This window comes from Leptonychotes weddellii, chromosome 6 (genome assembly GCF_054177405.1).
Source record: "Leptonychotes weddellii isolate Sample4059 chromosome 6, ASM5417740v2, whole genome shotgun sequence".
In the NCBI taxonomy this organism is placed as follows: domain Eukaryota; kingdom Metazoa; phylum Chordata; class Mammalia; order Carnivora; family Phocidae; genus Leptonychotes; species Leptonychotes weddellii.
Genome location: NC_138374.1, coordinates 132,946,297 through 132,959,431, shown reverse-complemented (window position 1 = coordinate 132,959,431; position 13,135 = coordinate 132,946,297). Strand labels below are relative to the sequence as shown.

The 13,135-nt window shown below is 50.5% G+C and overlaps 1 protein-coding gene across 10 annotated transcripts in view; it reads left to right on the top strand.

Annotated features, from left to right (window-relative positions):
- Nucleotides 1-13,135, top strand: part of NOS1AP (nitric oxide synthase 1 adaptor protein) — a 255,913-nt gene that overhangs the window by 221,385 nt on the left and 21,393 nt on the right. For all 10 annotated transcript variants that reach the window (XM_081825245.1, XM_081825244.1, XM_081825243.1 and 7 more), the window contains one exon: nt 6,612-6,720. In XM_081825245.1, the coding sequence (XP_081681371.1) occupies nt 6,612-6,720 (109 nt within the window). The remainder of the gene's footprint in view (nt 1-6,611; nt 6,721-13,135) is intronic.

Below are 13,135 nucleotides of genomic sequence, written 5' to 3'. Positions count from 1 at the left end.
GCCTGGGGGTGTCCTTGCTCCTGCGGGTGGGCGGGAGTCACGCAGGATTTTCCCAGGACCTTCCCAGGACTGTGCTGTCCTCGGCTGGTCTGACACAGCAGGGCGGTTCTGGTGTCTGTCTCCTGCACTTTTTACCTGTGCTTTGTTCTTTCCCAGAGGTTTGGCCTTGGGCTGGCTCAGTCGGTGGAGCATGCAGCTCTTGATCCTGGGGTTGTAGGTTCGAGCCCCACATTCGGTGTGGAGATGACTCAAAAATAAAATCTTAAAAAAAAAAATCCCGTTAGGTTTTGTCTCTGCCATCTGCAAGTCACTGGGTAGCTTGTCTTTCCAGACACAGTGCATTCCTCTCTGTCCTTGTTGGGTGTCTTTTGGGTTAGGAATGCCCACACCTCTGAGACCTCAAGAGGAAAATCTCTGCTGCCTTCCAGCTGGAGGCCCCTGCCCCACCCACGGTGACGTTAGGGGACCAGTGATGATTTCTCTTTGTTCTTTCACTTGCAGGCTCACGGTTTAAAAGTATTTCTACAGCACTTCATGGGTTACAGAGTATTTGCCCATCCACGGTCTCACCCACTCTCAATCTTTGCCCATCCCAGAACTTTACAACCACTCTGAGATTTTTATTCTCATTTCAAGGAGTAGGAGAGGAGGAAAAAACTGCCCGAGGCCCCATGTGGGGTCTAGACCCCCTGCCCTGGGGTTCCCTGCTTTGGGCTGTGGCAGGCCCCAGGCCGGCTAGTGAGACCCTCCCAGCAGGCTGTGAGCAGGACAGGGTGTGGGGGCTCGTGGGCGGGGCTCCCTATCTGTGGGTTTTGGGGGGGAAGCATGTGATTCTTCACATTCTCTGTAGCCAGTAGATTCCAAAGTCCCCACAGAGATGAGGGCAGGTGGTGGAGCACTCACACTGGGGGGTGTGGCCAGCAACCTATCAGAGAGAAGGATGGTGACAGTAACCAGGAGCCTGAGAGGCAGGAAGGGATGAGCACTTGAGGACAGAGGTGCAACCTAAGTGATTCCAGTTGGTCCCAAAAAGGTGAGCCTGTGGAGAAAAATCATGGTGGCTACCCAGATTTTTATATAGCGTGCCTTAAAAGAGCACAGAATGGCAGGCAGAGCTTAAAAGCAAATGTGAGCGCAAAGGAGCAGCCGTGATGGACCCAGTTTCTGGGTGCAGTGGGCTCTCAGAAAAGGCTGAGGATGAGAGAAGTAGCACAGGGGAGGGCGGCATGGGACCAGAAGCTCCCAAGCCTCTCTACATCCATGCGTTCCATTTTTCTACCCCTCTCTTTTTTCCTTCAGTGGAGAACTATCTGATCTTCAAACTAGAAACACTAGAACATAGGTGACTTACAAAGCAATGTTGAAGAACCATGAGGAAAAAAGTGTCCCTCCTTTAAGTGTGTCTGGGCCTCAGGTACTTGGGTCCTGGGGTCCTAACGAATGAGATGCGAGAAAATGGCCAGGACAAGACATTCCATGCCACTTTGTAGGAAGGAGGAAACTCTAGTGAGCTCGTCGAAGAGACCATTAAGCGGACGGTCTATGAGAGCTCAGAAAAGGAAGTAGTGATCACCAGGCACCAATCCTAAAAACCGATGACCCAGGTATGCTTAGGGAGCCCGCCCTTGAGTGCAGTCGTGCAAGTCGGCTTCGAGCCTGAGTTGACCACAGTGCGAAGCAGCAGTGAGATGCTCTCACTCAATAAAAAAACCACACTCAGAGATGTCCAGAACATGATTCAGTTCTGTGTCCTTGGCAAGAGTCCCTGGAGAGTTGGGGTATGTACAGAACAGGTTCACAAGGAAGAGGGAACTCCTGTTTACTGAGCAAGCAACTCGCCGTGTGCTGGGCGTTGTGTTAAATGTGGGCTGTATGTGTGTTTTAATACTTCATACCATGCAGGGATTGCTAATATACCGATTTAAGTGAGGAAGGAAAGGGTTATGTCAGTGGAGTGGTTGGGCTGAGGTCAGTAGCTGGGGAGTGGAAAAGCTACGACTTGAACCGAGATGTTTCTCACCCACAGCCCTCTGCGCAAGCCTGGCGGGGCGGTAAAGTGATGGACATGGGCCGTGCAAGGACTATTGAAAGAGGAGGTAGCGAGTCACTTTAACAACGAGGGGAGGAAACAGAAACATGGCGGTGGCTTCCAAATATTCAGAAGGTTGCCCTCTGGAAGGAGGGTTAGCCTTGTTCTCCAAAGTCCCCAAAGGGTGGAAGTAAGGCAGTGGTGCGGAGGTCATAAGAGCACTTAGTGTTCGCTAACCACTTGCTGCTAGAAGCTCCCCTTGCTGTATGCATCCCTCCTCCAAACCCCGGGGGTGAGGTGCAGCCCTCTGATCATCCCCAGCGCGCTGGCGAAGAACCACAGGGAGATAATGACCAGGAGCTCCCACTAGTCAGCGGCTGAGCCCGGGCCTAAGATCGGGCGCTTTCAGCCATTTCCCTCTGCTGCATTCCTGTTGGTAGATTTCTAATCAGCATGAGGGAAAATGCCCAAGTAACGAGAAGCTCCCAAAAAGGGAGTCCTCTGTCGGGGAGTCGCCCTTCACTGTGACAAATCCTGAGGGGCGGGGACGCTGGGCTGGATCCAGGCCTGATGACCATGCAAGGTGTCTTTGTGAAATTCTGTTTTTCTCCTGTGCTCTTGAGATGAAACAAGTTTACTTTAGATTAATAGTCGAGGAAAGGGGGTGTTGGTGGTGGGTCTGGTGGTTCTTTATCGCTCTGTCAACCTGAATTCTGCGATAAGCTCCAAATCCAGTTTCTCTGAGATACCGTTTCTAGTTCAGTCATTTATGATAAGTTCATGGATAGAACAATCCGTAGGATAGTTTTTGCTATAGCTTTGAAGCAGAACAGTTCCATTAGCAGGTGAAAATTATAATTCTATGCATATTTGAAAATAAAAACAAGACATCTGAAGGGGGAACAGAACCTAACAAAACCCTGTAATCATTATTACAGTGTAATGAACTACTCTGGTATCTCACCTTTGATAATTATACTGAAAGTTGAGAAAATTGAGATACTTTTTGGAAGCAGGATCAAAACTGTACCAGGCTTCAGGGTAAAGAAGGGGAAGAAAATCTTTCCTTATTCTCTGGAGCACTCGTGTTGGGTCTCCTCCCTTCCCCCGCTCCTGGCACACAATCACAGTTCTTAAGACAACCAGGGTATGAAGAAATAAGGTTCTTGGAATATGTCTCTAGATCTGGAGTTTTCGACCTGTGGCCTTAATTTGTTGATTTATTCATTTGTTGGTGAATGAGGTCACATGGAAAAACTTTGTGGCTTGACTGTGTTGGTGGATACTTTTCTAAGCTCTGACTAGCTGACATTTTAGCTAGGTTAGCTAGAGGTTATTTATCTCTCTCTTTTTTTTTTGGTTATTTATCTTTAATAACGACACGTTACGTTTCTGAACTCAGACACAGCAGCACCGTCTCCAGAGAGCCCCAGTCCCCAGGGCTGCATCGACACACGGCTGTCCTCATGTTTGCTGGAAGGCTGCTTTGTCCATCCTCCCCTGCTGCCGTCCCTGGCCGCCTTCCTGGTCTCCGTGTCCTGTTGGCATGCTGCTCCGCTTTCATATCTGCCCTATCAGTTTTCATTCCAGTTCTCAGTCCTTAGGGCATTGCGTAGTAATTAAAAACTCAAAAGTGGAAGGAGTTTTATGTATGATTCAACTGAACTAACTGACCTTACTTCCTTGGTCCGGGGTGGGGGTGGGGAGGAGAAGTGAAAAACCAGACGGACCACATCACGGGTTGGGTGCTCACTAATCCCCCCTCAGCTGGTATTAGGAACCTTCTTTGTGCCCATTACCATGTTGGCACTGGGGACACCAGGATGTGGTCCTTTTTCCTTCAAGGAGCTCTAGCATAAACACTGTACTTACAAGGGAGGTGCTGTGGTAACGGGGAACCCCAGGGGGTTCAGCAGCTCCTACTGGGGGCAGGAAAGCGTCTCTGACCCGAGTCTTCAAGGACACAGGCTGTCACAGCGGTGGCAATGGCAGGTAGGTGTGTGTGACTAGTTCTGAAGGACTATGTAGGTCAGGACTCTGGGAAGAGACGAAAGCAGGAAGGTAGCCGTGCTGAGGAGTTTGGACTGGATTTCGAGGGCAGTAGGAAGCCTTTGAGAGGTTTGCAGAGGGAAATAATGAGATGTAGTTTGTGTTTTTAAAAATACCACTTTGCTAGCGAGGTAGAGAATGGGTTGGCCATAGGGGAGCTAGGAAGCAGAGAGAGACGCTAGGCAGGTTGCAGGAATCCAGGTGAAAAAAGAAGGATCTGTGAACTAAGGCAGTACCGTGGAGAAGAAGCAAATACATTTCCAAGCCATGTTGAGGAGATGGGCTGCAAAGAACGGGGTCCTGAGCAACAGATGGAAAACAAGGGAGGAAGTCATGGACGTGGCTTGTGCGCGTCCAGGGCCCCTCGTCCAGATGGGGCTTGGGAGAAGGAAGGCCTCGTTTGCTTGGAGAATTACAAGGATGCTGATTAATTCAATGGGGGGCACGATAAATTTGAGAAGCTTCAGAGACGTTCAGCGGAGGACGTCTAGAAAGATTGCCGTGGGGGAGGGCTGGGTCTCAGGCGGGGGGGGGGGGGTGCCGAGGTACAGCAGTGGGCGGTCCCTTCCATGTCCCTTCCCTTTCTCAGAAGCCGCATTAAACAAACAGACCCACCTCTCATCTGCGGCACTCACGGTTGGTGGACATGTGAGACGTACTGACGTGACTTCGACCCCAGTGAGCAGAGGAATGGCATCCCCGAGGTGAACTTGGGTTTCTTGCCAGGATTGTTCTTCTCTGTGTCGACCTTTCTTCCGAATGCCCCTCCCAGGATCCTTGGGGTCCTTGGCGAGAATCTCAGTAACAAGGCTGTTGAGAGAGCGTATTGGTAAGAAGTACAAAGGCACTTTACTCATTATTGCATCTTCCCGGTAACCCGGCCAGGTGTTGCTATTAATCGTCCCGTTTGACGGGTGCGGCAGTCAGTGGCAAAGTTGCGGATCCTACTCTAATTCCCATTCTCTTTCTGCAAAGTATGTGGCGCTGACTTACAGGAAAACAGATCGGCCCGTTAAATCCTCGGATGCAGGTCGCCAGGGTTATTACTGAGGAAGAGATATTTTAGGGCACTGATGCGGCCCCAGAGGTGTTTCTCCGGAGCCACCCTCTCCTTGGCTCGCCCCAAACCGGTCCCACGGATGCGCCCCCGATTCTTCCCTCCCTTGCCCCATGCTGACCACACTCGGACCTGGCCGATCCCGGGGCACCCCGTCCTAGGCGCCCCTTCAGACTCCGCCACTGGGGCCCTGCTTACAACATTCCCCCTTTCCACAGCCTTCCCTCCGCCTCCTCTCTTGCCCCCATCAGCCAGAAAAGAGCAGCAGGAAGTGAGTCCTCTGCTCAGAAGCCTCCAGTGGTTTCTCTTCTCACCTGGAGTCCACACTCTGACCTTCCAGGGCCCCCGTGTGCTGGCCTCTGGCCGCTTCCGTGACCCTGTCACCGAGCACAAGCACTCCACTTAAGCCACCCTGACGTCGGGCCGTTCCTCGGACGCTTCCAGCACCTTCTGAATGCCATAGGGCTTTCACGGGAGCGGTTCCCACTTCCTGCCGTGGTGTCGCCCAGGTGGTTCCATGGGAGGTTCCCTCGCGCTCAGGCCTCTGCCTCTCTGTGGGGCCTTCCCTCTGGCCACCCTGGCCAAAACATCCAACGCCGCCACGCTCTGCCCCTCGTTCGGCCTCTTTGTCCTCAGAGCACTCGTACTGTTTGTTTATTGGGATCTCCTGCACGTGAGCTCTGTGGGTTTAGGGCCTTTACCTGTCCTGCTGCTGCTGGAATAGCGCCCGGCCAACAGCGTGCTCGCGGGGGACTGGGGGAGCCATGGAATGAGCGCCTGGAGGCCGTGGGCCTGCCGGAGAGGGACGGGAAGCGAAGTCACTACCGTGGAGGGACTCTGATAATGGAACAGAGTATCTTCATCTCCCCCAGCGCGGCGGGCGTTGCCGGCTCCCTGACTCTCCGCATTTGGAGAGAACCATGAACAGGTATCCGGAAACTTGCCCATATTTCCACGGGTAGGATGCGGATTTATTGCCCTGATAAGGATGGCAACGGGTTTTTTTCCCCTTCCTTTTTTTTTTTTTTTTAAGATTTTATTCATTTATTTGACAGAGAGAGAGAGAGAACAAGTAGGCAGAGAGGCAGGCAGAGGGAGAGGGAGAAGCAGGCTTCCTGCCGAGCAGGGAGCCCGATGCGGGGCTCGATCCCAGGACCCCGGGATCATGACCTGAGCCGAAGGCAGCGGCTTAACCGACTGAGCCACCCAGGTGCTCCCTTTTTTCCCCTTCTAATACACAATTTACCAGCACAGACTTGCTGCCTAGTAACGGCATGGGGTCCGTGTTCTACCCATGCCCCCATTTCTGAATCTGGAGCTCGCTCCGGGGAGTGTCTGGAGCCTGTTGAAAGTGCCACCTGCTTTCACAGGAAGAAGCGAGCTCTGTCTTCAGCGTGCCCTTAGATGGAGGTTTCCTTGTTGGAGGTTTGAACCTAATGCCATCTTCGGTGCATTTTTCTGTTGCTCTTCCTACAGGATCTTCTACGTCTCTCATGATTCCCAAGACCTGAAGATCTTCAGCTATATCGCTCGAGATGGTGCCAGCAATACTTTCAGGTGTAACGTCTTTAAATCCAAGAAGAAGGTAAATGGACAGTCTTCGGTCGTTTCTTATTTTCCTCTGACGGACCCAGAGTAACTCCCCTCCCCAACATTGACCCATCCCCTGTTGTTGGAGAGGCAAGATTCGAGGTGTTTCTCTGCGTGCACGACATGGGGGAGCCTTCTGATTAGTCTGTCAGTGTCCCTGTGTAATGAAATTCCCCTTCAGTTTCATCCCCACTTTGTACTCTGTGACATGTGGACAACTGGAGAGATCTCGACCATCGGATGAGGGCTCTGGAACGGGACAGGTAGATCATACCAGGAGTGATGCCCACCTTGCTGTGTGGTAGGCAAGAAGCACGGCCGTTGACTTAAGTGACCTTTCATCATAATTTTGTATATCGATCAGGGGCCTACAAATCATGACATGTGGAGTCTAGTGTAGACTCTGTGTGTGAGGCTGGTTGTCCTGGGTGGTTATTTTGGGGTCGTAACCTTGATGCTTGAGTAAATGCAACGTTGGCAATTTGGTAGATGCTTTTTCTATCATTTCTCCAGGAATTTAACACAAAACTGAGGTTAGAAACCTAGGGTCTAGCCCCCGCCCCACTAGAGCCCTGAGAAATATTATGTGGGTCACTCTCCCTAGTGGGTCTCAGCTTCCTTGTCTATATAAAACAAAGAGGAGAGTCAAAAGCAGAGTTTCCTAAAATGGCTCCTGGAAAATATTTACGATCCAAAATGTTCCGTGTTAAAACTCTCCTCCTTGAATTTGCTGGGAAGTCCTAAAGTTTGAGAAACCCCTTTAGCTCTATTTAACCCAGCATTTCACAAAACTGTTTCAGCCATGGGATCATGTTTTTGCCTTGTAATCTGTGTAATATCCTAGGAACTATTTTTCTGCAGAAGAGATTTCGGCAAACGCTTTATTTATGCCTCTAAGATTCCTTACACGTCTGGTGTTCTGGCCATAAACCACCGAGCATGGCTTTCTGTGAGGACGACTTCCAAATCCCTTCCTGTGGACCCCTTCTTTGACGCCATATGACATCGTATACTATAAAGCATCTTTAATAGATTTGTAGGGACCTTGTCAAGTGGGCCTAATAAGAATAATACATGACAGGGTCATGATTAGTGAATCTTATGTGTCCAGTACCCCCACCTTGGCTCTACAACGAGAATTCTGCTTTGCTGATTTAGCTTCTTCCTCTGAGGAGATTGGTGCCCTTGGCCACCTTTTCCCAGGCTTTTTAACGCAAATCATGGAATTTGGATGGAAGGAGCTAGAACTGGAAAGGTAGAAGGAAAATGCACAAGTTGCCAGACTTCTAGATGATAGTACAGTGGAGCAAAATGTGTAAGTGGGGCTAAGTCGAGCCGCATACTGAAGAACTGATAGGAAGAGGAGGAGGGAGAGGGGGGGAGAGATAAGCCAGAGGGGCAGTCGATGAGCACGGGGAGCTTGGGAGGGTGAAAGGCTCTTCTATAGCTTTGAGGTACAGGGGATCTGGGAAATGCAAAGTGTTCCTGACAATTAAGATTTGGATCATCTGTAATGTGCTTTGACAGGTGCAACTAAAGACTACAATCCCCTTTTAATTCATTTTGAGTGCCCAACTGTCCATCTGACTTCAGTTTTGTCCAGAGGCTGGACCACGTGGGCCTTGGGATTTACTAGAGCTACACATAGCACATTATAATTTACCAAGTACTGTAATATTTAATCTTGCTTGATCATTCTAAAACCTCTGTGAAGAAGTTAAGACAGGTAATTTCCCCCCCCAATTTCTCAGATGACTAAATTGAAGCTCAGAGAGATGAAATGACTTGCTCACAGTCCCATGAAGAGGCACTGGCCAGAGTCAGGGAGCCGGGCAGAATTTTGAGCAGGAAAGCCTAGGTAAAGGGTATCATTCATTCTATTTGCTTTGCCGTCAGATCTAGCAGATACAAACACAGTGGGGCCGTCCCATCCTGCCAAAACCTGGGAGTCGGAGAGCAGTGCCCACTGGGACTTTGACCTTGAAGCAAAGCACAGAATTGAGTTCTTATTACCCAGTGACAAAGGAGTGGTCGCCCAGCTCCCTCCCAGTTCGGCTTTTCCCATGTCTCCTAGCTCTCGGGGCTCGTTCGGATCTCTGGCTCTTCTATTTTCCGTGTCCCTTTTCCCCTCACCTCCTGAGGCTGTAACTCTCGGTGGAGTGGGTTCTCAGGCCCTTTGCTGGCCTGCAGCCAGGCAGCTGAAAGAATGGTGTCCAGACAGCCTGGGAGGCCTGCTGCTGCTGAACTGTGGGAGGAAGGGCCAATGAGGAGAAGTGAGTGTGTAGGAAAGCCCGCAGATGGGCCGGGCGGGGGGCCCTGCCTGCCAGGTTTCTCATGCTTATGCCGGTGAGCCTCTGGGGATGGTGACTTACTGTTGTGTAAAGCACTTCTGGTCTGGGGAGGTAAGAGTTAGCTTGGGAAAGAGTTTTAATTAGCCAGTCATAGGAATACCTATGAAGTGGTGGGGAGGGGAGGGAAGAAGGGGTGTGGGGAGGGACTCCATGCCCTGAAGGGACATGTCTTGCAGGGATGTTTTTGGAGCATTGGTGGTCGATCGATCAGGAGATCTCCTGACTGGTAGCCAGCAGACCTGGCTGTCCTCCAGAGCCTTCGTGTTGATCATAGTGTAGAAAGACCTCCTATGAGCTCCTTGCTGTGTCAGGGCTTTGGGGTATTGCTGTTTGGATCACACCATGGCCCATGTGGGCACCCAGGGCCTGTTTCCCATGACAGGCTCCTCGTGTGGTTGTCGCCCTTCCCTTCCCGTTCACCCTGGGGAGCAGGGCTGTCTCTTCTGTCGGTTGAGAATAGGGGTCAGGCATCTCAGCTGTCCTGGTGGAGGGCCCCCGGCCTCACCCTGGCATGACAGTGATTCTGGATCTGTGGCTCCTCACACAGGTCGCTCACACATATAGCCAGTGTGGTTCTCCTCTTGGGCTCTTGTCAGGAGCTAGATAGCAAAAGATTGCGGGAAGCTAACCTAGCACCTGCTAGTCATCTAGGACTCCAGGTTACTCAAGTTCTTGCTTCATAGGAAGTCGTCTGTTTTGGTTACCTGCTATGTCCCGGCCGCTCTTCTAAACTCTTTACGTGACTTATCTTATATCCTTCCTATGGCAGGTGTGTGAGATAGGTACTCTTACGCTCTTCATTTTCCAGATGGGAAAACAGAAGCTTAAGGGACATAAGTCAAAATAAGTGGAACTTAACCCAAAGAGTCTGACTCTTAACCACTCCATTTTACTGGTTTCCATCAGGAAGTTGCATAACAAGGAGTTGCCTTGTTCTCCAAGACCTATTTGCAATGGGATTCTCCTGCCCTTGTCATTTGGGTATGGAGAGCTTCTTAACTCTGAATGACCCAAGTCACTCTGACACAGATTTTCCTTCTCTTCCTCTCACTGTCTTTGTAGGATCGGTACTGACTCCATTATATAGTTGGGGAAGGAAAGGGCCCAGGGAAGTGGGTTGCCGTTGGTCACACAGTGAGTCAACCATGCCACTGATACTGGAACCAGGCCTCCCGCCCCCTCGTCCTGAGCTTTGGCCACTAACCTCTGTTGTATGAAACTCCTAGAAGGAACATGAGCCTCTAGACTTGAGCTGCTCCAGCCACCAAGTGCGATGAAAGGCATCTCAGGAATGCGGGTGGTTGTGTGTGAAAGGATCCGATCGTCAGGAATGAGTTGTGTGTGACTGGGAAGGCTTGCCGGGGCTGGTGGTGGGCGTGTGTCTGTGGAGGGGATGTTTGTCCCCGCATCGTTCAGACTTCTGTGAGAAAGGAAGGCTGGGAGTGGGTCTTTTCCTCGCCCAGAGCATCCGGTGGAGACGTTTCCTAATGACCACGGCATTCTGCTTCCCCTCCTTGGGGGGTATAATGATAGTATTCATGTGCAAGGCCTCTGGCCTCTTGCGTGGTCTCTTGACCTCTCCTGTGGAGTGGATGTCGCCCTCCTGTCTTGTCCTCCCAGCCCCGGGAGAATGAGGCTGTCGGCCCTGATTAAGTGTGACTGTACTTAATAGCGCATCAGTGCGTGAAGTGTTGGTGATTAACAAGAGCCGCAGGAATCTCCCTGGTCTCTTCATGGGCAGCTCCTTGAAATCATTTTGCCTGCAATCACAGCTCAGTTGGTTTGGGTTAGGAGAAATTTCTTCCTCCTGTAATGCTGTCACCATCAGATGAGCGGCCACAGCTGAGAAGCCTCATGGTCCGTCCTTGAGTGCTTGCAATGGATTTTGAGCGATGATGACAGTCATGGGCTAAACAATAAGTCACTTGCCCGGCCAAGTTTACAGTGAAGGAGAGGGAGGTCCTACACTCAGGGCAAGAGCCTGTTTTTTATGTCTTAAATGTTGGGGTGGTGGGATGGGGTTAGGAAGTCAAAATAGAGAAGCCACAGGTCTCTGAACTCATCTGGTCCAAACCTCTCTGTTTATGGATGAGGAAGTCGGCTCCTGGAAAGGTGAGTTAACTTGCTCACGGTCACCTGGGTGGTTACCGCCAGTACCGAGTTTATAACCCAGCCTTCTTTCCTCTATGGTCCTGTGGTTCGTGGACTAGCAGAGTACTAGGAAGAACCCAGCAGTCTACTGGAAATTTTAAGATGCCCTATGTCCTGTCGATGTCGAAAGTCCTACTCACTTTGAAACTAAACTTTCCCCATAGTGAGCAATATTCTGGTGTCCCAGGCATTGCCTCAATCAAATTATAGATCAAGACCATTCCATAACCTGTTGGACAGAATCCCCACCCATCTCCCGTTTCAGAGCCTTCATACCTTGGATCTTCCTCTGTGTAGAATTCCAAATATATTTTCTTGCTTCAGCATTGTGAATTCTGTACACTGCCGTCATTTGATAGATACAAGCTTAAATCTTTTATAACAGTTTGAAAAAGGGGGGGGGAAGCACATTAAAGAAACATGACCTTCAGTTCTATTTTTTTGTTGCTGAGGCTGGTAGCTCAGGTCAAGGTAAGGGCACTGGACTTTATTGCTGTGATAGATGAGAAGAATTATAAACCCAGGAGCTGTCCTGGAATTGACTTAGTGGACTTCAGTCCCCTGGGATTCAGAAGTACTCAGCAGACAGGTCTCAAGTGTGGGGTGCGGAGGCAGTAGATGAGAGTGGAGAAGAGAGAGCTGCAGACTAGGGAGGAGTGGGCACCACGTTTCCCTCTTCTTACTGTTGCCTTTGCCATCTTCATCTTCATGATGAGCGCCTGCTCATCCCTTTCCTTACTTACCTGAGGACTCCTTACGTCATCTCCAGGAATTGTGAAATACAGCTTTTTCCACGACGGTGAAATGCGGAGCAGCGCCCAGGGTCATTCCTTAAGTCAGCTGCGGAATCAGACGAATATCTACCATTCTTCACGTGTATGTCGCACTCGGAAGATTCTCCACGTCTACAGGGCCAACCGACAACGGGGTCCCCTAACATGGGAACAGAAGATAAAATCATGACCGACTATAATTTTTCCCTGGATCAGTGAAATACAGGGGCATCAACCTTTTGATTTCTGTCTTCCTGAAGCTACCACTGCAGACTCTTGTGTGCTTTTGAGCAGCCACCCACTCTCATGGAGAACATGGCCTTAGTTCATGGTGGCTGGTGCAGTTCACCGGATACCCCTTAGGCGTGTCGTTGGTACCCACAAGAGGACAGCCGTTGGTTGTGTCTTGACCTCTGTGCTGGACGGAAGGATGGCCTTGGGGGGTGGTGAGAGGGAGGGAGGCTTTGTCAGCATGAATAAGTAGAATGGTCTAAAGAAGCATTTCTGTGTGTCACGACGGTAAGTGGTACAAAGTTGTAAGACCACTTCCTTTCCAGCCCTGTTTCACAAAATTGCCTGTAATCGGCACTCTCCTGAGCTGCCGTGGTCCCCATCTGTGGCTGAGAGCCACTCCGAGAAGTTAGATATTCCGTCCCAGCTTTGAAAAACATCAAAGCAACCACAGCCAGCCTAATCTTGACAATTCAAAGCCCACAGATGCTTTGGGACTGCTGATGGAAAGTGGCTTTTGGACAGGAAGATTTGATCCATGTGGCCAATTACTTTCAGGGGGCTTTTGTGAGACTAAACTGGATTTGTCCAGAAATAGTGCAGTATAGGGATGCTTTGTAAAAATCTGGCAAATTCCAGAGAATGGCCAGGTTCTGGAACTGGAGAAGGCCGCCTTCCCAGCATGCCGCTTGTGTGTTCTGCTCTGTGCCTGGCTGCCTTCACATCTTTTCATCTCCCCTTTGATTTCCAAAGGCCTGTTTGTGGTCGTGAGGTGTGAGCAGCTCCTTGGGACCCATGGGGACCTATGGAAAGGGTTCTTTTGAAAGCTGCTTTTAGTGAAGAGTCCTCCCTCGTGGGCTTAGACATGGTGTATGAACTATCAAGTCTTAGCACATGTGAGCCC